Source organism: Panthera uncia, chromosome D2 (genome assembly GCF_023721935.1).
Source record: "Panthera uncia isolate 11264 chromosome D2, Puncia_PCG_1.0, whole genome shotgun sequence".
Classification (NCBI taxonomy): domain Eukaryota; kingdom Metazoa; phylum Chordata; class Mammalia; order Carnivora; family Felidae; genus Panthera; species Panthera uncia.
The window spans coordinates 54,451,014-54,474,169 of record NC_064818.1 but is presented as its reverse complement, the minus strand read 5'-3'; the positions used below and the strand labels follow the sequence as shown (position 1 = coordinate 54,474,169).

Genomic DNA, 23,156 nt, shown 5'->3' with positions numbered 1-23,156 from the left:
CCAGGCGCCCCTTGAGCATTTTTTCATGTGTCGATTGGCCGTCTGGATGTCTTCTTTGGAGAAGTGTCTATTCATGTTTTTTGCCCATTTCTTCACTGGATTATTTGTTTGTTGGGTGTTGAATTTGATAAGTTCTTTATAGATTTTGGATACTAATCCTTTATCTGATACGTCGTTTGCAAATATCTTCTCCCATTCTGTTGGTTGCCTTTTAGTTTTGCTGCTTGTTTCCTTTGCTGTGTAGAAGCTTTTTATTTTGATGAGGTGCCAATAGTTCATGTTTGCTTTTGTTTCCCTTGCCTCTGGAGATGTGTTGAGTAAGAAGTTGCTGTGGCCAAGATCAAAGAGGTTTTTGCTTGCTTTCTCCTCGAGGATTTTGATGGCTTCCTGTCTTACATTTAGGTCTTTCATCCATTTTGAGTTTATTTTTGTGTATGCTGTAAGAAAGTGGTCCAGGTTCATTTTTCTGCATGTTGCTGTCCAGTTTTCCCAGCACCATTTGCTGAAGAGCCTGTCTTTATTCCATTGGATATTCATTCCTGCTTTGTCAAAGATTAATTGGCCATATGTTTGTGGGTCCATTTCTGGGTTCTCTATTCTGTTTCATTGATCTGAGTGTCTCTTTTTGTGCCATTTTTCTTTCTTTTTTTTTTTTTTTTTAAATGTAAGCTCTATGTCTAAGGTGGGGCTTGAACTCACGATCCTGAGATCAAGAGTCACATACATTCTCTACCAATTGAGCCAGCCAGATGCCCCCAAAGTTTCCTTTTTAATAGACCCTGCCTCTTATCCTTCTTTGGGATAGTTACCTAATATATGCATTTAAATACTGGAGTCCTAACTATCTCTGTATGCCTACTGCCTAACTACTAATTCTGGTTCTGTTCACGTATCAAAAACTCCTGTGATGAGGAAGTTAACCTTTACTATTCACTTTGACTTTCTATGATATTAACATCAAGTTGTAGCAAGATTTAGGTCAAATCTGCTTGGTTTCTTAAGATTTATCTTGGAAGATGTGGTTCTACATACAAGAATGTAGAATAATATGATCAGTATTTTCCTACTGCCCAGCTTCAGTAAACCTTAACATTAGCTATAAGTCATTCAAATGAATCTCCTTTTTCCCATAGCTCCATGATTTATCACAAGAATAGTGCTAGCACCCTGGAAACTCCCCTCAACTCCCCTTTTTGCCTCCTTTTCTTAATTACTACTCCTCAAAGGTAGCCAGTTTCCTGAATTTTATGGTAAATATATCTTTGCTTCTCTTTACAGTTTTACCACTTAAGTAAGTATTGCTAAATAATATAGTTTTGTCTGTTCTCAAAATTTGATGTAAATGGTCTTGCATACTAAGTAGTCTGTGTGTGTGTGTGTGTGTGTGTGTGTGTGTGTGGTATGAGAGACTTCTTTTGCTCATCATTACATGTGAGATTCATTCATGATGGTGCGTGTGACTGGAGTTTGCTCATTTTCATTGCTGTAAAAGATACCATTATATATGCCACAATTTAAGGAATCATTCTGGATGTTTTGGCTGTTTAGAAATTAATGTTTGTACTAATGATTTTGGTGCACACGTGGCTGCATACATTAGACATGTTTTAGAATTGCTGGGGTCACAGGATACACTTTTGTTCAACTTTAGTAGATAAGACCAAACAGTTTTCCAAAATGCTTGTACCAATTTATAGCCTCACTATCAGTATAAAAGAGTTACTGTCAGTTTGTCTAAGCTTTGGTATTGTCATTCTTTTTAATTTTAGTCATTCTGTTGGATAATAGTATGTCATTGTTTTAAAATTTGCATGTCCTTGATATTTAATGATATTGAACAGTTTTTTTCTTTATGAATATATGGGCCATTTGGCTAATTATTTAATGAGATTTTATTGAAATTTCATGCCTGTTTTTCTATTGGGTTTGTTTCTTCTTACTCTTTTTTTTTTTTTTTTAAGAGAAAGAAAAAGAGTGTGTGTGGAAGAGAGGGGCAGAGGGAGAGAGAGAGAGAAACTCTTAATCAGGCTCCATGCTCAGTATGGAGCCTGACATGGGCTTGATCCCATGACCCTGGGATCATGACCTGAGCCAAAATCAAGAGTCGGATGCTCAAACAACTGAGCCACCCAGGTACCTCTATGGTTAATATATGTATATTTTAAGATTATTTATTTATTTTGAGAGACAGAAACAGCATGAGTAGGGATGGGGCAAAGAGAGAGGGAGACCGAGAATCTCAAGCAGTCTCTGTGCTTGAACTCATGAAACTGTGAGATTATGACCTGAGCGGAAACCAAGTCAGATGCTTAACCGACTGAACCACCCAGGCGCCCCCTTGTGGTTAATATTTTTAATGCGGTATTTAAAAACTATTTAAAAAATTTCCTCAGCTTCAGTTCAAGAATGTATTCTTCTATATTACCTTCTAGTAGGTTTATGGTTCTGCTATTCACCTTTACATCTGCCACTCACCTGCAATTGATGATCTTTGTGTATATTGTGTGATAGAGGTCAGTTTTCACTTTTTCCTCCTGTAGATAGCCAAGTGTCCCACACCATTTAGTCAAAAGGTCATTGATTCCCCACTGATTTACAGTGCCACCTTTACCCTGAATCCAGTAAAGAAAGGAAGCAATAAAGATAAGAGCAGAAATTAATGAAATAAACAGCAAATACGTGATAGAGGGATTCAGCAAAATCAAAAGCTGTAACCTTGACAAAACGAATAATAAATCTCTAATAAGATTCATAAATGAAAAGAGAAAACATAAATTATCAATATCAGGAACAAAGAGAAGGACATCATTATGTAACTTTGTAGTTCTTAAGAGGAACCATTGAAAAATACCTAAAAGGAGGGGGTACGTGGGTGACTCAGTTGGTTAAGCGTCTGACTCTTGATTTTGGCTCAGGTCAAGACTCATGGTTGGTGAGTTTGAGCCCTGCCTTGGGCTCTGTGTTGATAACGCGGAGGGTGCTTGGGATTCTCTCTCTCCCCCTCTCTCTGCCTCTTTCCTGCTTGCACGCATGCATGCTGTCTCTTTTTCGCTCTCAAAATAAATAAATAAACATTTAAAAAAATAATAAAAAATAAGGAATCTTTAAAAAAAAGTACCCAAGAGGATATTATAAGCAAGTTTATGCCAATAAAGCTTGAAATTTATGTGAAATAGACAAAGTCCTAGAAATGTCCAGCTTAACCAAAATTAATGTAAGAAGAAATAGAAAATTTGAATAGTCCTGTAACATAAAGTAAATTGAATATATAATTAAAAACCTCACAAGGAAAGTTCTAGGTTTAGATGGCTTCATCAGCCAATTTGATCAAATATTTAAAGAAGCAATAACATCAATCTCACATAAACTTGTTCAGAAAATAGAAAAATAAGACATATTCCTCGACTAATTTTATATGGAAACACAATCTTTTTTTTTTATGTTTATTTATTTATTTTGAGAGAGAGAGAGAGAGAGAGAAAGAGAGAGAGAGAATCCTAAGCAGACTCCACACTGTCAGTGCAGAGTCTGATGTGGGGCTCCATCTCACAAACTGTGAGATCATGACCTGAGCTGAAATCAATAGTTGGATGCCTAACTGACTGAGCTACCCAGGTGCCCCAGGCCAGCACAACCTTTATATAAAACCTAATGAAGACAATACAGTAGTCCCATTCTGTCCATGGGGGATATGTTCCAAGACCCCCCAGTGGATGTCTGAAGCTATGGATAGTACTGAACCCCATATACACTTTTTTCCTATATGTACATAGCTATGATAATGTTTAGTGTATAAATTAGACATATTAAGAGATTAATAACAAAAGCTAGATACAATAGGGAAATAAATAACAATCAAATAGAACAATTATAATATACTATAATAAAAATTATGTGCGTGTAGTCTTTCTCTCAGAGTATCTTTTGTGCTGTACTCACCCTTCTTGTGATGATGTGAGATGAAAATATGCCTGTGCAGTGAGACGTGAGGTGAATGATGTAGGCATTGTGGTAGTTGTTAGACTACTGTTGACCTTCTGATGATAGGTCAGAGGAAGATTATCTGTGGACCCCAGAAAGTGAAACTGTGGACGGGTGGTGGTGCCACTGTACAGGTATTGCCTGCATTTTGACCGTCTGTGTTTGGCCACTTTTATGAAGGACCTCCATTAGTGCCTATTTTCACTAACTGAAAGCAATCCAAAGAGGATTTCCATTTTTATGAAAAAAGGCAAAGAAGTGAAAATAGTATTCAGCGTTTATTTTCCATTGAGCCATTATAGAGGCAGCTCAGAGCCTGATCAACAAGAGTGGCCCCACCAAGCTCCTTCCCACTGCACTTAGCATCTCAGTAGCAAGCTGCCATAACTCTGAGCTGTGTCTGTGAGGATCTGTGAGTTATAGGTCCTAAGGGATCTGAAAAAACTAAGAGGGGTTATTTTGGGGGTCAAGATGCAAAAAAAAATTTCCGTATGAGTTAATGGTGACTGCTTCTTCACTTTATGCCATTTTGGCTTAATGAAAGATTTCATAGGAACTCTATACTTTTGGAAAGCAATTCCATGACTTTCTCACTTATGAATGAATGTGGAGAAATCTAAATATTAGCAAACCAAATTCAACAATATATAAAAATGATATAACAATATTACATTTATTCTAGAGATGCACGATTGGCTTAACATTAATCAATGTCATTCACCACATCAACAAAATAAGGGAGAAAAGTCATATTAATAGATGCACAAAAATTGATAAAATTAAGCACTGACTCATGATAAATAAATAAATAAATAAACAAACAAACAACCCTTAGCAAACTAGGAATAAAAAGATAATGCCTAAATCTGATAGTTTTTGCCAAAATGATGGATGGGGAAAGGTACCATTCTTCAATTTGCTTTACCCTTGTGATATTTATTTATTTATTTAAAAAAATTGTTTTTAACGTTTATTTATTATTGAGAGACAGAGAGACACAGAGCGTGAACAGGGGAGGGGTAGAGATCGGGGGAGACATAGAATCTGAAGTAGGCTCCAGGCTCTGAGCTGTCAGCACAGAGCCTGATGCGGGGCTTGAACTCACAAACTGTGAGATCATGACCTGAGCTGAAGTCAGTCGCTTAACCAACTGAGCCACCCCGGCGCCCCATATTTATTTATTTATTTTTAAAATGTTTTATTTATTTTTGAAAGAGAGAGAGAGCGAGCACGAGCGAGGGAGGGGCAGAGAGAGGGAGACACAGAATCCGAAATAGGCTCCAGGCTCTGAGCTGTCAACACAGAGCCCGATGTGGGGCTCAAACCCATGAACTATGAGATCATGATCTGAGCCCGAAGTTGGACATTTAACTGACTGAGCCACCCAGGCGCCCCAACTATTGTAATTAAAAAAAAAAATTCTTTTAATGTTTACTTATTTTTGAGAGAGAGTGCAAACAGGGGAGGGGCAGAGAATGAGGGAGACAGAGAATCCAAAGCAGGCTTTGCAATATCAGTTCAAAGCTCAGTGCAGGGCTTGAATTTATGAACATGAGATCATGACCTGAGCCTGTTGGTTGCTTAACCAACTGAGCCACCCACGTGCTTCTATCCTTATAATTTTTAGAGTTGAGATTCCTTTCATGTTTGTCAGTCACTTAGGGCTCCTCTTTGGTGAATTACTTCGTCATATCTTTTGTCTAATTTTCTTTGAGTTGAGTGTGTTTTTCTTTTTTAAAAAAAAAATTTTTTTTTTTAACGTTTGTTTATTTTTGAAACAGAGAGAGACAGAGCATGAATGGGGGAGGGTCAGAGAGAGGGAGACACAGAATCTGAAACAGGCTCCAGGCTCTGAGCTGTCAGCACAGAGCCGGACGCGGGGCTCGAACTCACAGACCGCGAAATCATGACCTGAGCCGAAGTCGGCCGCTTAACCGACTGAGCCACCCAGGTGCCCCGAGTGTATTTTTCTTATACATTTTAGACATAAAATTTTAGAGTGATGAATTCTGAATACTAATCCTTTTATATGCATGACAAATATTTTTTTCCAGTTTATGCCTCTTATTTTGTTATTTTAAAGTTTTATTAAAAAAATTTTTTTAATGCTTATTTATTTTTGAGAGAGAGAGACAGAGAGACAGTGTGAGCAGGGGGAGAGGGAGAGAGAGAGGGAGACACAGAATCTAAAGCAGGCTCCAGGCTCTGAGCTGTTCGCACAGAGCTCCACGGGCTTGAACTCACAAACCATGAGATCATGATCTGAGCTGAAGTCAGTTAACCAACTGAGCTATCCAGGCACCCCTTAAAGTTTTAAATCTATTTATTTATGTATGTGAATGAGTAGTATGTTCACATGAATCAAAAATGCAGAAAAATACAAAAGAGCATACAGTGAAAAGTTTTTCTCCCACTCTTGTTCTTTCATTCCTGTTCCTCTCTCCAGAGGCATTTTGCTTTCTTTTTTAAAGAACTTTGTTCATAATGCCATTTGTTGTACAGACATTTGAAGTTTTAATGTAGTTAAGTATATCAATTTTTTCTTTGTGGATTGTGCTTTTTATGCCTTGTTTAAGACATTTCCTCTCTCTCATTTATTCTTTGCTCTTTTCTAAACTTTTTAAAGTTTGACTTTTTATATTTAGATCTTTGTTCTGTCTGGAATTTGTCTTTTGTGTATGATGTGAGGTAGGGATCATCCTCTCCATATTATAAAACTACTTGTCTTATACTCTTACGTTATGTGATTGTTTTGTCTAATACAATTTTCAGTGTGATGCGGAACTACTGTTGAGTTTCAAGTACACATTGGCAAATACAATGAACTGGTCCAGTTTTTAATTTCTGTTTTGTTCCTACTTGCAGATGAGTGCTTAGAGTCCTGATAAGTACTGCCTTTCAGGCCCCATAATATGCCCTTGTATCCTCTAACATGTCTGGAATTTGTGTAGGCTGTGATGGGGCAGGGAAAGGAAGGTTCCTTTGTCATAACAAACAAGGAGAAAGCTTTTTTCCTGTCTCTTCGATTTACCAATGCCTCATCAGAAGCTTTCAGCACTTATGTAAGAAATTAAATTTTTTTCTTGAACTTGAGCAAACTTAGACTTTGTTTTAAAATAAGATACCATAGAGTAGGAAGTTGTTTTTGCTTAAATGTAGTATTTTTTTGTTAGTCCTAGAAATCTCTTAAGTTCTTAATGTGTCCCTTGATATTCTTACCTTTGTATTGTGATATTGTTGTATTCTGCAGAAAGGGATTAGTGGGCTGTGTGATATGGGGGTAATTAAAAAAATGTATCCCACTGTATCTGTCTTTTCCACCTCTCATCTTCCATTTTACTTCTTTTTTAACCATTTCTCTCTCTTACATCCTGTCTTACCAGATGCACCTCTCAGAAAAAGTGAGGAAGAGGAAACAAAAAAGTAGGTTAAAGACATTAAAGTAGGGCAGAACAAGAGTGAATGATCATGAGAAGGAAGGGGAGGAAAAGCAGAAGGAGAAAAGAGGAGATTGCTTATTTGTGACCTGTGTGTTAGGACTCCAAGGGAATTTTTCTGGTATTCTTTGTGAGTAGGTAGGGGCAGCCTTGAATTACTTATTCTTCTACGAGTTCTACCTGTTTAGGAGGGGGCACACTTGGGGGCTAATGGCCAGGCAGGAAGGACTCTGTTGACAAACTGTGTAGCTAGGGCTTTGTGCTTCTAGTTCCTTTCTCGCATGTGTATGTGATCCAGTTTAGTGCTGGAGGGTCATCTGTGATGGAAATTTTAGAATTTTAACCGAGTATTTCTCTGGATATTAATAAACTAAATATCTGAAAGTTATATGTCTGTATGTGGTTCTACTTCAGGGATATAATGGATGCTATTCATGTATATATACATGTTAGAACTAATTTGATCTGAAATCTGTTTTTCAGAATTAAAAGGAGTGTGCAATCTGTAAAATGATAGTTTAGCCTCAGTAAATTATAAGAATCTTTTCAGTGCTGATACATTTCATGATTTTTTCTGGCTGTCTCAGAGTAGTGATTTCTGATTGGCAGTGATTATAAACAGTAGTTTTATATTGACTATTGGTTCTTAACTGAAATAAGCTGACATTAAAAAAAAAAGAGGTTTTGCCAATGGTTACTTTTGATTTTAATTGGCTTCTCATCATTGGCATATTTACAGGGAAAATAACCTTTCTTTGTGTGTAAAAAGGTTGAAGAGATAAGCAGGTTAAGGTATCTTTCTTTACTGACTCTTTGGCTTGAGAATACGCATAATTTAAAATTTTTACATGAATTCTTATATTGTCATTCCAGACAAAAGAAAGAATTAGTAGCCACCAATTGAAGATTTGGGCTGTTGATTGAAGTTATGTGATAATTTTTCAAGGAAGTAGTGACAAACTTTGAAGTTTTCCCATGCCTTGTTTTCATTATGCCATTGTTAAAAATTATCCAGGTAGTGTTGACAAAGTGGATTATAGATCACTAATATTTAATATTTAGAGTTTTATTTTTCCTTCAACAGTATTTTGGTACCTAGGATGTTGTGGAAGACTTTAAGTTGTGATTTTTTTAATTTATTTTTTTATTGTGGGAATGTTTGTATGTGTCAGGTGGATTTTGACTTCGCCTGGCAGATGTGATGACTTGTCCTTTCTGGCTTGTGTTCTACTCTTTGGTTATATAGTAGATGCCTTTATATAATAACGGTTAGAACAAGCCATTAGAGATAATTGGTAATGGATACAAACAAGTGTTGTTGTGTCTGCTATCAGAGGTGGAATCACGTGAAGTACAAAGGAGTATAGTAGTTAGGTATTAGAAAACAATGAATAGGGAAGAAAATATTTCCTGAGAGTCAAAGGAACTTTGCCAGGAGTACAGCCTGAGTAATGTAGGAGTGGAAAACCAGCTAAGATCAGGGGCCCACAGAACATATCAGCTTAGTATTATTTAGTGACAGAAAAGTGAAATTAGGAGCAAGATGTAGAAGTTTGCCAAGTGCCCTAGAGAGAAGAAACTGTCTGAACAAAGGTTGGACTTAGATGACGGGCAGAGGCATCTAGGATGGATTTTATTTTATTTTATTTTTGAGAGAGACAGAGTATGTGTGGGGGGAGGGAGAGAGAAAGAGGGAGAGTCTTAAGCAGGCCCTGTGCTGTCAGCGCAGAGCCCATGAGGGGCTCGAACTCATGAACCGTGAGATCATGACCCGAGCCAAAATCAAGAGTTGGACCCTTAACTGATTGAGCCACTCAGGCACCCTAGAGTTGAAGGATTGTAAAATAAAACTTATTTCTTAGAGCACCTGGGTGGCTTGGTTGAGTATCTGACTCTTGATTTCAGCTCAGGTCATGATGTCACGGTTTGTGAATTTGAGTCCTGCGTGGGCTCTCTACTGATAGTGCAGGACCTGCTTGAGACTTTACCTCTTCCTCTCTTTCTGCCTCTCTCTCTCAAAATAAATAAAAAACAAAACAAAACAAAAAAAACCCCCACAAGCCTATTTCTGGACCTGGGTAAGGTGGAGTTAATTTATTTTATATACCTGTAAAGGTGAAGGCTTTTCATTCTGGGGAAGGCTTTCCGATTATGAGGAATAGAATCCAAGGGCAGCTGACTCAGTTAAAGGGAGCTGATTATTAGAAAATGCCTGTATAGGGACCCAGGAACCAAAGAACCCTATGGGTAGAGTAAATGTCTCCAAAATGTCTACTACACTATTTAGATGTAGTTTTAGCTCTTTTATAGTTTTATGCTTACTATCATGTGTTTCTGTGGCATTGGAGACTGGCCTAAATGTGGTACTGTGAACAGTTGGGATGATGCATGGGAAATAGTATAATTTTTTTTTATGTTTATTTATTTTGAGAGAGAGAGACAGCATGAGTAGAGGAGGGACAGAGAGGGACACACAGAATCCAAAGCAGGCTCCAGGTTCCAAGCTGTTAGCACAGAGCCCGATGTGGGGCTTGAACCCACAAACTGTGAGATCGTGACCCGAGCTGAAATTGAATGCTTAACCCACTGAGCCACCCAGGTGCCCCGGTGTCTTTTCTTTTTCAATTTAATTTAATTTTTTAGAGTGTTTTATTTATCTTGAGAGAGAGAGAGAGCGAGCATGCACACATGTGTGCAAGCTGAGGAGGGACAGAGAGAGAGAATCCCAAGCAGACCCTGGACTGTCTGCATAGAGCCTGACGTAGGGTTCGATCTCAAGAATCGTGAGATCATGACCTGAGCAGAAATCAAGAGTTGGATGCTTAATCGACTGAGCCACCCAGGAGCCCCTTGGTGTCTTTTTATCAAATGAAATTACACGGGGCGCCTGGGTGGCTCAGTTGGTTAAGTGTCTGATTTCGGCTCAGGTCATGATCTTGCGGTTGTGGGTTTGAGCCTTGCGTTGGGCTGTGTGCTGACAGCTCAGAGCCTGGAGCCTGCTTCGGATTCCATGTCTCCCTCTCACTCTGGCTCTCCCCTACTCACAATCTGCCTCTCTCTCTCTCTCTCTCAAAAATAAACATTAAAGAAAAATTGTTTTGAATGAAATTCCTAAGTATCTGCGTGGGTATAACCTAAACAGCAACAAGCTCAAATTGTCTTCTTTTGTACAGTCAGCAGATTAAGGATTAGGTTTTTCAAAAGACCAATATGTAGATTAACCCACAGAAAGAGTGAATAATTATATGGCTTAGAGAGGATGAGAAGCATGCAGAAATGATCCCCCTAACGAGTCTTCTGTTTCATTTTTTTCAGTGATGCTATCTGTAATTTTGTTATCTGCAATGATTCTTCCCTTCGAGGGCAGCCCATTATCTTCAATCCTGATTTTTTTGTGGAGAAACTCCGACATGAGAAACCTGAGGTGTTCACCGAGTTGGTGGTCAGCAATATCACGAGGCTCATCGACTTACCTGGAACTGAGTTGGCTCAGCTCATGGGGGAAGTGGACCTTAAATTGCCTGGTGGGGCCAGCCCAGCACCGGGATTCTTCCGGTCTCTGATGTCTCTCAAGCGGAAGGGTAGGGGATGTGTCTGTGAAGGGTGGGCAGGTCTCAGCTGCTCCCTGGGCTTTATTCCTAACATCTGCACATTCACTGAGTTGCTGTTATTTAAAGTATTTTTTGGTCATTTTTCTCATTTTCATAAGTAGTAAAATCTTAAGTAATAGTAATACAAAATTTTAAAAAATAGATAAGTTAAAGTAAGTATATCAGTCCCTGAGAGAGATGACATGATTTAGTTTAGGTAGTTGTCAGAGGCACCTTGATTTTCATGCCCTATGACATAGCTGAAGAGTAAAGAATGAACATTAAAAATAATTTTTTTTAATGGTTATTTATTTTTGAGAGAGAGAGAGACCATGCAAGCGGGAGAGAGGCAGAGAGAGAGGGAGACAGAATCCAAAGCAGGCTCCAGGCTCTGAGCTGTCAGCACAGAGCCCGACATGGGGCTTGAACCCACAGACGGTGAGACCATGACCTGATCCGAAGTTGGACGCTTAACCGACTGAACCACCCAGGCGCCCCAAGAATGAACATTTTTTATTGCAGTTCTCAAATGTTTTCATTCTATGGAATGCTTTGATAAGGCATTATCAAAGAGCTATGAGTCACCCAAAATAAAAGCCTCCCTAGAAAATAAATTGTAGCACTACTTTCGATAAGATACTAAGAGGTACTATTTCATTTTATTAAACATAAGAAAATCATTTAAGGTAGAGAAAAATGTTTAAACATGACAATAGATTAGACCCTATACTCTAGTGGATAGTCTGTCATACTTTGACAATCATGGCTCTAAGTTCTATTTTTTATTTTTAAGCTAATTATCAACATGCTAAGTAGTGTTACTTAAGAAGATAGTTTTTGCCTTCAGGGAACCTACAGTTTAATCTTAAACATGCAGAGTTGATTGAGAGTTGTTGCATTTTTGGGGGCACTAACAGCTTTAAGGTTTTTGTTTACTGAACCTGTGAAAACATTTGCTGGATTGTTATGTAGGATGCTTGAGTGGTTTTAAGAATGATGATTTTGTACTATTTGTGGAAAATACAGCCCTGTCCTGTTGTATGTTTTTTTAGAAAAAGGAGTGGTATTTGGATCCCCATTGACAGAAGAAGGCATTGCCCAGATATACCAACTGATTGAGTATCTACACAAAAGTAAGACTACTCAGGATTTTGTTGTTCTGTGTTAATGAAGAGTTGTCAGTTTTGTATGAACTTCCTTGAGTTAGTAGGTGCTAATGAACATAAGACACTAACCAATTATAATTTTAGGTGGCATGTTTCTAAATATATTTCTTCTTAAATTTCTTTTCAGAGAGAATTTGTTTTAAAAAATTTTTAATATTTATTCATTTTTTGAGAGATAAGAGTGTGAGTGGGGGAAGAGCAGAAAGAGAGGGGGACCCAGAATCTGAAGCAGGCTCCAGGCTCTGAGCTGTCAGTACAGAGCCTGACGCGGGGCTTGAATTCACAAACTGCGAGATCATGACTGAGCTGAAGTCAGAGCTTAACCGACTGAGCCACATGGGCGCCCCTAGGCACCCCTATTTATGACTTATTTATGTGGGGCACTGTGGTAGGAGCTAGAGCAGAGGTTGTAAACCGATAATGTAAGGACTTGCATCCTCTATGTTCATGTGTTGTTTGCTTGGCAAAGTATTAAAATAAAAATAAAATTAGTTACTGGTGGAAGTCCAGGTTTTCAAAATTCTTTTGGTATAGAAAGATCTAGCATCCTGGGGCCCCCACTTGGATACAATCAACTGGAGCACAGCTATGTGCTCCCCAGTTTGTTTTGGTTCCTATTCATTCATTTACTGTTACCTGCCCGCCCTTGTAGGCATTTGAACTTGAGCCCCTGAATTAGGAGGCTATACAAAGATAAATATATACCTCAGCTGAAAATATGAACTTTTATACTTCTTCTAGATCAGACCAAAACTATAATTCCGCCCCCCTCCCCCCCTTTTAAATCCTCTTAAGTTAGCTTAGAACCTAGTTGGCAGGGGAGAACAGTTTAGTTGCGATGATCCTAAGCTTCTGGGAATCTCAGACTGAAAGGTGATCTGACGGGTTAGAGTTCTAATTTCTGGGACAGTGCAGAGACTCCAAATTCATTTTGGGCTGGGAAACCATTTACAGGGGCAACACACTTCCACAGATGAATTCAGCACCTCTAAACAAAGTCTGGGATGGCCAAAGGGAAGGGGACTTCTGGAAGATTTGGCTTTCTTCCCACTTATTTTTCAAGCTCATTCTAATCATTGTTCAGGTTAAATTCAGTCTCCAGATGTGCCTGAGGCAGACCATGTCCAGGTGCTCAGGGATGTTCAGATAAGTCTCCTCAAGGGCCAGTAGATTCTAAACTTCTCTGGGAAAATGGTGGTGGTGGTGGTGGGGTAATCTCCTTCAAGATGTTTATAAAGGGTCCTTCAAGTGTAAAGTAGTCTTCTAGATCAATTGTTTTAATTGTAATTTCTCTTTTTGCTTCCTTTTTGCATGTCTTCTGTTCTTTTTCCATGCTAAACAGACTTGAGAGTAGAGGGTTTGTTTAGAGTACCAGGGAATAGTGTCCGACAGCAGATTTTAAGAGATGCTCTCAATAATGGAACTGATATTGACTTGGAATCAGGGGAGTTTCATTCAAATGATGTTGCTACCTTGCTGAAGATGTTTCTAGGAGAGTTACCTGAGCCGCTGCTGACTCATAAACATTTCCATGCACACCTCAAAATTGCTGGTGAGTATAGGAGGTGAGAAGGAGATGTAAATGAATACATTTCTTTTAGTTGAGTAAAGTTGTTTGGAATTTTCTGTTGTTTGTAACCCACAGTAATACTTCCGCCAAAATTGGTTAAGAATTCATGGTATTTGGGGCTCTCTGGGTGGTATTGGCCAGTTTAGTTTTAATCAGGTGTTTTTCTTGCTAAATCAGCTTCTTTGAAAATAAAATCCGGATTTGATTTATTTTTGTATCTCTGATAGATCCTAGCATTGTGCTTTGAACATTTTAGTTGCTCAATAAATGAATGCTTTTCATTGGATTGATTCACATACCTGAGATGGTTATAGGTTTGCTATATTTACCTTGGCTTGAGACATTTGCTAATATTAAGTATTATTATGCCTCAGTTGAGATCATCTCTAATCTAGGAGACTTGTTTTTTGAAAACAATTTTGTTCTCTAAATAGGCAATACATTCACATGGTTCAAAATTCAAAAGATTTAAAAGTATAGAGTGAAAAGCCTCTCTCCTGCCCCTGTCCCCCAGTACCCAGATTTTCTTCCTGGAGGCAGCCATTGCTATTGATTTCTTATGTATCTTTCCAGAGGTATTTTATACATTTACAAACAAATACTTACATATATTCTTTTTCTCTCTTTTAGGTATTGGTAGTGGTAGGGTATTATATACATGGTTCTGTGGTTTGCTTTTTTCACTTGATATATCTTGGAGGATGTTCCATTTTCAGCGCATATTTACCTCATTCTCTTTTATGCCTGTATGGTAGGGAATTCATTCTTGAATTGCACAGCTGTTAGGCTGCTATAGGCTCTAAGCGCACATGACATCAAAATCTATACTGCACTTACTTGATTTTCTGCCCTTGGGTATTTTCCTCTTTCTTTTAATTTTAAGTAAAATATAAGATTATTTTTTCTGTGGAATAATTTTTACTACTTAAAAAACTAGCTTTGAATTTCTAACCTCTAATTAAGATTAGATTTTCTTTTTAGCACTCTCAGGACATTCAGGTTATACAAATGAGTAAATGTTATTAAAACGTTGTATAACTTTATAATTATTTTGGAGAGAAATAAACTGGGATCTTGAAAAAGATATGGAAAATATTGGTACGTTTTTTATAAGTGTTAATATGAAGAATGTTCGTTCCATTTACTTTGAGTTAATTTAGTGCCATACTTGAAATCCTCCGCTCTGCCACCCGTGACTCGCACTTCTTTGCAATCATATTGAGGTGTGGCACAGTTGTAGCATTTGATATGCCTTGCTGATAACTGGAAGGTATTTTTGTTTTTGGTTTCATATTAACAAGGAATAGTTTCTAGAAATAATACCTGCCTTTCCTAAACTTGGATTTATTATTGAAGTTAAATAGTTTAAACAACATACTAACTATTTTTGGGTCTATATGATTTATATCCAAATGGTTATTTGTATTGTTTGAAATTCTGATTATCCAGGGGACTGTTTTTATTGATAACCTATGTAGCCTCTTAGGGGAGAAACAGTGATTCGGATGTCATGAGGAGCTCCTAGATTATCCTGTTATCAGGGCATAATTCACTCTCATATTTCTTTCCCTGTGTGAGGAAAAGTGAAGAGGGTGGCATTATCAAAGATCTTTTTGGACATGTTTTCATCTCTCTGTATAGCTAAGAATATATACCTAGGAGTAGAATTGCCAGGTCATATGGTAACGATATGTTTAGCTTTTTGAGGAACTGACAAACTGTTTTCCAAAGTGTACCCTTTTCCATTCCCACCAGCAATGTAGGAGGGTTTAATTTTCTCAGCACTTTTGCCACCACTTGTTATTTTCAGTTTTTTGGGTTATAGCCATACGAGGAGGTATGAAGTAGTGTCTCATTGTGGTTTTAATTTACATCGCACTGATAGCAAATAAAACAGAGTATACAAGTGCTTATTGGCCATTCGTATATCTTCTTTGGAGGACGTTTATTCAAATCTTTTGCCCATTTAAACCATAAGAGACTCTTAAATACAGAGAACAAACTGAGGGTTGATGGGGGGTGGGGGAGAGGGGAAAATGGGTGATGGGCATTGAAGAGGGCACTTGGGATGAGCACTGGGTGTTGTATGTAAGCCAATTTGACAATAAATTATATTAAAAAAAAAACCCAAATCTTTTGCCCATTTAAAAATTTTGGTCTTTTTATTATTGAACTGTATTGACACTATTTGTTATTATATTTTGCTCTAAGTTCTGTTTATGCCTGATTCTTTTTTTCTTCTTTTCTTTTAAGTTTATTATTTTGAGAGGGAGATAATGAATGGGGGAGAGGGGCAGAGAGAGAGAGAGGGAGAGAGAGGATCCCAAGCGGGCTCTCCACAGTCAGCACAGAGCCCAACGTTGGACTTGAACTCAGAAATTGTGAGATCATGACCTGAGCCCAAATCAAGAGTCGGACGCTTAACCGACTGAGCCACCCAGGCGCCCCTTTCTTCTTCTTCTTTTTTTTTTTTTAAATTTTTAAAATGTTTACTTATTTTTGAGAGAGAGACAGAATGTGAGCTGGGGAGGGGCAGAGAGAGAAAGGGAGACACAGAATGTGAAGCAGGCTGCAGGCTCCAGGCTCTGAGCTGTCAGCACAGAGCTCGATGCAATGCTGGAACCCACGAACTAGAGATCGTGACCTGAGCTGAAGTTGGACGCTTAATTGACTGAGCCCCCCATGCACCACATCTTTCTTCTCATTTTGATTGGAGTTCAGGGGAGGATAATAGTAGACATGTTGATTTTTCTTGCTTGTATTTTCTCCCTCCTTTGCAATCGTTTCTTTTGTCCTCAAGATTTGATGCAGTTTGATGATAAAGGAAACAAGACCGATGTACCAGATAAGGAGCGGCAAATTGAGGCTCTCCAGTTGCTCTTCCTCATTCTCCCTCCACCTAATCGTAACTTGCTGAAGTTATTGCTTGATCTCCTGTACCAGACAGCAAAGAAACAAGACAAGAATAAGATGTCTGCTTATAACCTTGCCCTTATGTTTGCACCCCATGTCCTGTGGCCGAAAAATGTGAGTGTTGAGGGGACGAGCAAAGAGTGCTTGGTTTTCTTGGGCTGGTCCTAATCCTCTGGCTGTATCTTGGTGAGATTATCAAGGGTCCAAGGTCTACTCTTCAGCTTTACAAGGTTAGGGACATACTTTATTAATTCGTTTAAGAGTCATCTAACATGAGGGGCCAATTCCTGTTAACCTCATGTGTAAGTCAATCTCTGATAAAGCTGAAAGACATTTATTAGTGGAAGCTTTTAGTGGAAAATTATAGCTACTAACTAAAATAGAATATTTGTTTTGGCTGGTCAATATATATGCCTTCTTGAGAAATCAAATTGATATCTGAAGATTGAATGGCATAAATTTAGACTAGAGCCATACAATTTTACTGGATAATGTCACTAAGCCCTCAGGTAAGATGATAGAGCAATCCTTCCTTATCCTAACCCTTCTATTTTCTGTAGATATGCTCTCCTTGGATAAAGCTGAATGTGTTTTTTTATTACTGAGACCATGGCTTTCTCAGTGACTTACATGAGAAATAAATTATTAAATGTGTTTTGAACTAATTTTTGACCTGGAGGTGTACAGCTTTCTATTCCTGCACATTCATAATATAAGTTTTATTGCATGTTGGAATTGGGAGCCAGAACACTTGGGTTGGAAGCTGCAAACCAGCTATGTTATCTGTGTCCTTTACCCTTGTTATGCTTAGGCTGTTCCTCTGTAAACTGGGCGTAAATTAGTATTTTATCACTTACAAGGTTTTGGAAGATAATAGAAGTAGATAGGATGATAGGATATGGTGATTTATAAAAGGTTTTTGGGATTATAAGAAATGAGAAAAGGAGGGTTAAGGAGAGCACTTGTGGATGCTGATTGGCTCAGTTGGTAGAGTGTACGACTCTTGATCCTGGGGTTGTGAGTGCCAGCCCCACCCGTGTTGGACTCCTTGGGCTCATAGAGTTTACTTTATTTATTTATTTATTTATTTATTTATTTAATTTTTTTTTTTTTAAATGTTTATTTATTTTTGAGACAGAGAGAGACAGAGCATGAACGGGGGAGGGTCAGAGAGAGGGAGACATAGAATCTGAAACAGGCTCTGAGCTGTCAGGACAGAGCCCGACGCGGGGCTCGAACTCACGGACCGAGAGATCATGACCTGAGCCGAAGTCGGCCGCTTAACCGACTGAGCCACCCAGGCGCCCCTCATAGAGTTTACTTAAAAAAAAAAAAAAGAACAGTTGTGTGGAACATTTTACCTAACAAGTAACTAGTGAAAAAATGTAATGTTCCAGGCTAAGAAGAACCCCACCCCACACAAAGGTGGGGGTGGGGTAAGAAGAAAAGGACACACTAACATTTGTCCATATTAAGGAGATCAAGCCTCCTAATGAGTTTTTTGTTGTTTTTTTTTTTTTAAGTTTATTTATTTAGAAAGAAAGTGCAAGCAGGGGAGGGGCAGAGAGAGAGAGAGAGAGAGAGAGAGAGAATGAGAATGAGAATCTCGAGCAGGCTCTGTGAGAACCTGATGTGGGGGCTCAAACCCATGAACTGTGAGATCATGACCTGAACTGAAATCAAGAGTTGGATGCTTAACTGACTGAGCCACCCAGGTGCCCCCTAATGAAAAATTTTAATAATTAGAAAAATTATTTTTATTTATTTTGAGAGAGAGAGAGTGTGAGCAAATGGGGGAGGGTCAGAGAGAGAGAGAGAGAGCAAGTGGAGGGGGGGCAGTGAGAGAGGTAGAGAGAGAATCTCAAGCAGGCTCTGCACTGCCCTCACAGAGCCCAATTCGGGGCTCAATGTCACAAACTGTGACATAATGACCTGAGCTGAAATCAGGAGTTGGTCACTTAACTGACTGAGCCACCCAGGTGCTGCAGTGAAAGAATTTTAGAACCAGTCAATTGATCTCATGAAAAAAGAGTGAGTAATCTGTGTCTATAAAAAGAAATGCTGGGGCACCTGGGTGGCTCAGTTGGTTAAATGTCCAACTTTGGCTTGGGTCATGGTCTCATTGTTCTTGAGTTTGAGTCCCACATCAGTCTCTCTGCTGTCAGTGCAGAGCCTGCTTTGGTTCCTCTGTCCCCTTCCCTCTCTGCCCCTGCCCTGCTCGTGTGCTTTCTCTTTCTCTCTCTCTCTCTCAAAAATAAACATTAAAAAAAAGAAATATTAAGAGATCTTGGTTAAAGCAAACATATTAAGTAACAAAGATGCCTGTTGAGGATGAGGGCTTTGGGGTAGTAGAGATGGATACTCAAGTGCTTAAAAAAGAGGAGGAATAAGAGAATCAATGGCCATTTGCGTTTTTAAGAAACAGATGTTACCTTTGGTATCAATTAGTAGTGATGGTTTTCTTTCACCTTTGGAGAAACTCCAGTTTCTCTGAAGAGGCGGTGTCCCTGGTAGTCTGTATAGATTCTGTTCTTCCTGCCCATTTTGAATCCTAGACTAGATTTTCTTTATCAACACTGCTTGCGTGTATAATTCTCTAGCAGAATTAGGAAATAAAGATTGGTTCTCATAGGTTCTTGTTGAGTTCAGGGACACATGGTTTCTCTTAGGTTATATGTCCAATCCAGTAGAAACTTGCCGAACCGAAAAGCCTTTCCAGAATTAAACACTATAGTACAGGCACCTTTGTTCGGGATAGAAACCCTTACACCTTTGAAAGAATAAGCTTATTGGTAAGTAAATGGAACATCTCTTCTACTTCTCAGCTCTTAATCCTCTTTTGGTTTCTTTCCCTATGAATAGGCCACTGCAAATGACCTTCAAGAGAATATCGCAAAGTTGAACAATGGGATGGCTTTTATGATTAAACATTCCCAGAAACTTTTTAAGGTAGGTAAGGGATGGGATTTGAGTGGTAATAGGACAGGAGGTTGGAGCATGGTGGGATCCTCAGTAGGGCTACGAGGATTACTAATAAGAAAGTCTCTGCCTCGGACTTGAAACCAGATGGGACAGTGGCAAAGCTCAGAACAACTAAGGTGGGGAGAAATAGTAAGGTACCTGGAGGCTGAGTAGGATAACGGGCCCCACCTGGGACACCCTTGCTTTTTCATGAAGGGCCGTTTGTACTGGCAGTCGAGTGAGTTTATTCTGTCTGCTTCCTGCCAGGAGAATTTTGAGGGTCTGACAGTCTGCTTTCATTTTGTACTCTTTGTCCCTTTTAGTCCACACTATCAATGTTTCTGCCCATATAACTTTTTCAACTTCGTGGTTCTGTGGATTTCAGAGGGATTCACTCCATTAGACAAAAACCACATATACAAATCTTTTGAAGACAAACCCTTCTCTCCCTTGGTCTCCTCCTGAGAAGGTATTGAAGGACAATACCTTTAACCTTCCCAGAGGCCCTCTGGTCTGACTGAGAGGATCTTTATTCTTTTGAAAGGGTCCTTTGTGTGACTGAAAACTTTGACCTTTTGATGTTTTAAAAGATTTTATTAAAAAAAATTTTTTTTAATGTTTACTTTTGAGAGAGAGCAAGAGTGTGAGCAGGGAAGGGGCAGAGAGAGAGGGAGACACAGAATTCAGGCAAGCTCCAGGCTCTGAGCTGTCAGCACAGAGCCTGATGCGGGCTCGAACCCATGAACTGTGAGATCATGACCTGAGCCAAAGTCTGGTGCTTAACCAACTGAGCCACTCAGGTGCCCCTAAAGATTTTTTATTTTATTTTATTTTATTTTATTTTATTTTATTTTATTTTATTTATTATTATTAAAAAATGTTTTGAAATGTTTATTTGAGAGAGAGAGAGAGAGAGAGAACAGGGGAGGGGTAGAGAGAGAGGGAGACACAGGATCCGAAGCAGGCTCTAGGCTCCGAGCTATCAGCACAGATATCGGGCTCGAACTCTTGAACCTCTAGATCATATCTGAACTGAAGTCGGTTGCTTAACTGACTGAGCCACCCAGGTGCCTCATTACTGTTTTTTTTTTTTTTTAAGTTTATTTATTTTAGAGAGAGAGAGAGAGAGAGAGACAGCATGAGCAGGGGAGGGGCAGAGAGAGAGAAAGAGAGAGAGAGAGAGAGAGAGAGAGAGAGAGAGAGAGAATCCCAAGCAGGCTCTGCACTGTGAGCATGGAGCCTGATGTGGGGCTTGAACTCACGAACTGTGAGATCATGACCTGAGCCAAAACCAAGAGTCAGATGCTTAACCAACTGAGCCACCCAGGCGCCCTGATGCTTCTAAGATTTTAACAAAAAGTTGTACAGTCATATCCTTGGTTTTTTCTTTAGAGCACACTTTCCTGATAGTGAATTTCTCAATTTTAACATCTTGCCATCTGGAAAGACTGAGAATTGAGAGAGAATTGACTAAGTACTTCATATAAGAGAAATCACACTTTTTGTGATTGGCTTATTTCACTTAGCATAATGTTTTCAAGATTCATCCATATTGTAGCATTTGTCAGAATTTCCTTCTTTTTTAAGGATGAGTAATATCCCTTTCATTGTATATACTGCATTTTGCTTATCATTTATCTGTTGAGGACACTTGGATTTCTCCCATGTTTTAGCTCTTGTGAATAATGCTGCTATGAACATGGATGTACAAATATCTTTTTTGAGACACTGCTTTCAATTCTTTTGGGTATACACCCAGGAGTGGAATTACTGGATCATGGTAATTCTAACAGAACTGCCATACTGTTTTTTTTTCTTCTTTCATTTTTTTTTTTTTATGTTGCTATTTCTTTTTTTAATTTAATTTTATTTAAATCCAAGTTAGTTAACATATAGTGTAATAATGGTTTCAGGAGTAGAATTTAGTAATGCATCACTTAAATATAACACCCAGTGCTCATCCCAACATGTGCCCTCCTTAATGCCCATCACCCATTTAGTGCATTCCCCTACTCAACATCCCTCCAGCAACCCTCAGTTTGTTCTCTGTATTTAAGAGTCTCTTATGGTTTCCCTCCCTCTCTGTTTTTATCCATTTTTCTTCCCTTCCCCTATGTTCATCTGTTTTGTTTCTTAAATCCCACATATGAGTGAAATCATACAGTATTTGTCTTTCTCTGCCTGACCTATTTCACTTAGCATAATACATTCTAGTTCCATTCATGTTGTTGCAAATGGCAAAATTTCATTCTTTTTGATCACTGAGTAATATTCCATTGTATATTATACCACATCTTCTTTTTTTTTTTTTTTTTTTTTAATTTTTTTTTTTTTTCAATGTTTTTTTTTTTTTTTTGGGACAGAGAGAGACAGAGCATGAACGGGGGAGGGGCAGAGAGAGAGGGAGACACAGAATCGGAAACAGGCTCCAGGCTCTGAGCCATCAGCCCAGAGCCCGACGCGGGGCTCGAACTCACGGACCGCGAGATCGTGACCTGGCTGAAGTCGGAGGCTTAACCGACTGCGCCACCCAGGCGCCCTATACCACATCTTCTTTATACATTCATCAGTTGATGGACATTTGGACTCTTTCCATAATTTGGCTCTTGTTGATAGTGCTGCTATAAACATTGGGTTTCATGTTCCTTTTCGAATCAGCATTTTTGTGTCCTTTAGATAAATACTTAGTAGTGCAGTTGCTGGGTCATAGGGTAGTTCTATTTTTAATTTTTTGAGGAACCTCCATAGTGTTCTCCAGAGTGGCTGCACCAGTTTGCATTCCCACCAGCAGTGCAAAAGTGTTCCCCTTTCTCTGCATCCTTGACAACATTTATTGTTACCTGCCTTATTAATTTTAGCCATTCTGACAGGTGTGAGGTGGTGTTGAGCATCTTTTCATGTGTCTGTTATTTGGATGTTTCTTTGGAAAAGTGTCTGTTCATGTCTTTTGCCCATTTCCTCACTGGATTATTTGTTTTTTAGACATCTTTCTTTCTTTCTTTCTTTCTTTCTTTCTTAATTTTTTTTTAACGTTTATTCGTTTTTGAGAGACAGAGACAGAGCACGAGTGGGGAAGGGGCAGAGAGAGAGGGAGACACCAAATCTGAAGCGGGCTCTAGGCTCTGAGCTGACAGCACAGAGCCCGACATGGGGCTTGAACTCACGAACTGCGAGAGCATGACCTGAGCCGAAGTTGCACACTTAACCTCCTGAGCCACCCAGGGGCCCCCGGGCATACTGTTTTCTATAGTGGCTGGAATTCATTTTACATTCCCTCCAGTGACGTACAAGGGTTCCCATTTCTTCACATCCTCACGAATACTTATTTTTTATTTTTTGGTAGTAACTATGAGGTGGTATCTCATTGTAGTTTTGATTTGCATTTCCCTAATGATTAGTGAGATGTTGAGCATCTTTCATGTGCTTATTGCCTATCTTCTTTGAAGAAATGTTGTTCAAGGCCTTTGCCCATTTTTGAATTGGGTTTTTTTGTTGAGTTGTAGGAGTTCTTTATATATTCTGATTAGTAATCCCTTAT

The 23,156-nt window shown here is 38.9% G+C and overlaps 1 protein-coding gene across 2 annotated transcripts in view; it reads left to right on the top strand.

The window, feature by feature from the left end:
* Window positions 1-23,156, top strand: part of ARHGAP19 (Rho GTPase activating protein 19) — a 66,836-nt gene that overhangs the window by 14,431 nt on the left and 29,249 nt on the right. For both annotated transcript variants that reach the window (XM_049646458.1, XM_049646457.1), the window contains exons 2-6: window positions 10,734-10,999; window positions 12,061-12,141; window positions 13,517-13,726; window positions 16,545-16,771; window positions 19,520-19,606. In XM_049646458.1, the coding sequence (XP_049502415.1) occupies window positions 10,734-10,999; window positions 12,061-12,141; window positions 13,517-13,726; window positions 16,545-16,771; window positions 19,520-19,606 (871 nt within the window). The remainder of the gene's footprint in view (window positions 1-10,733; window positions 11,000-12,060; window positions 12,142-13,516; window positions 13,727-16,544; window positions 16,772-19,519; window positions 19,607-23,156) is intronic.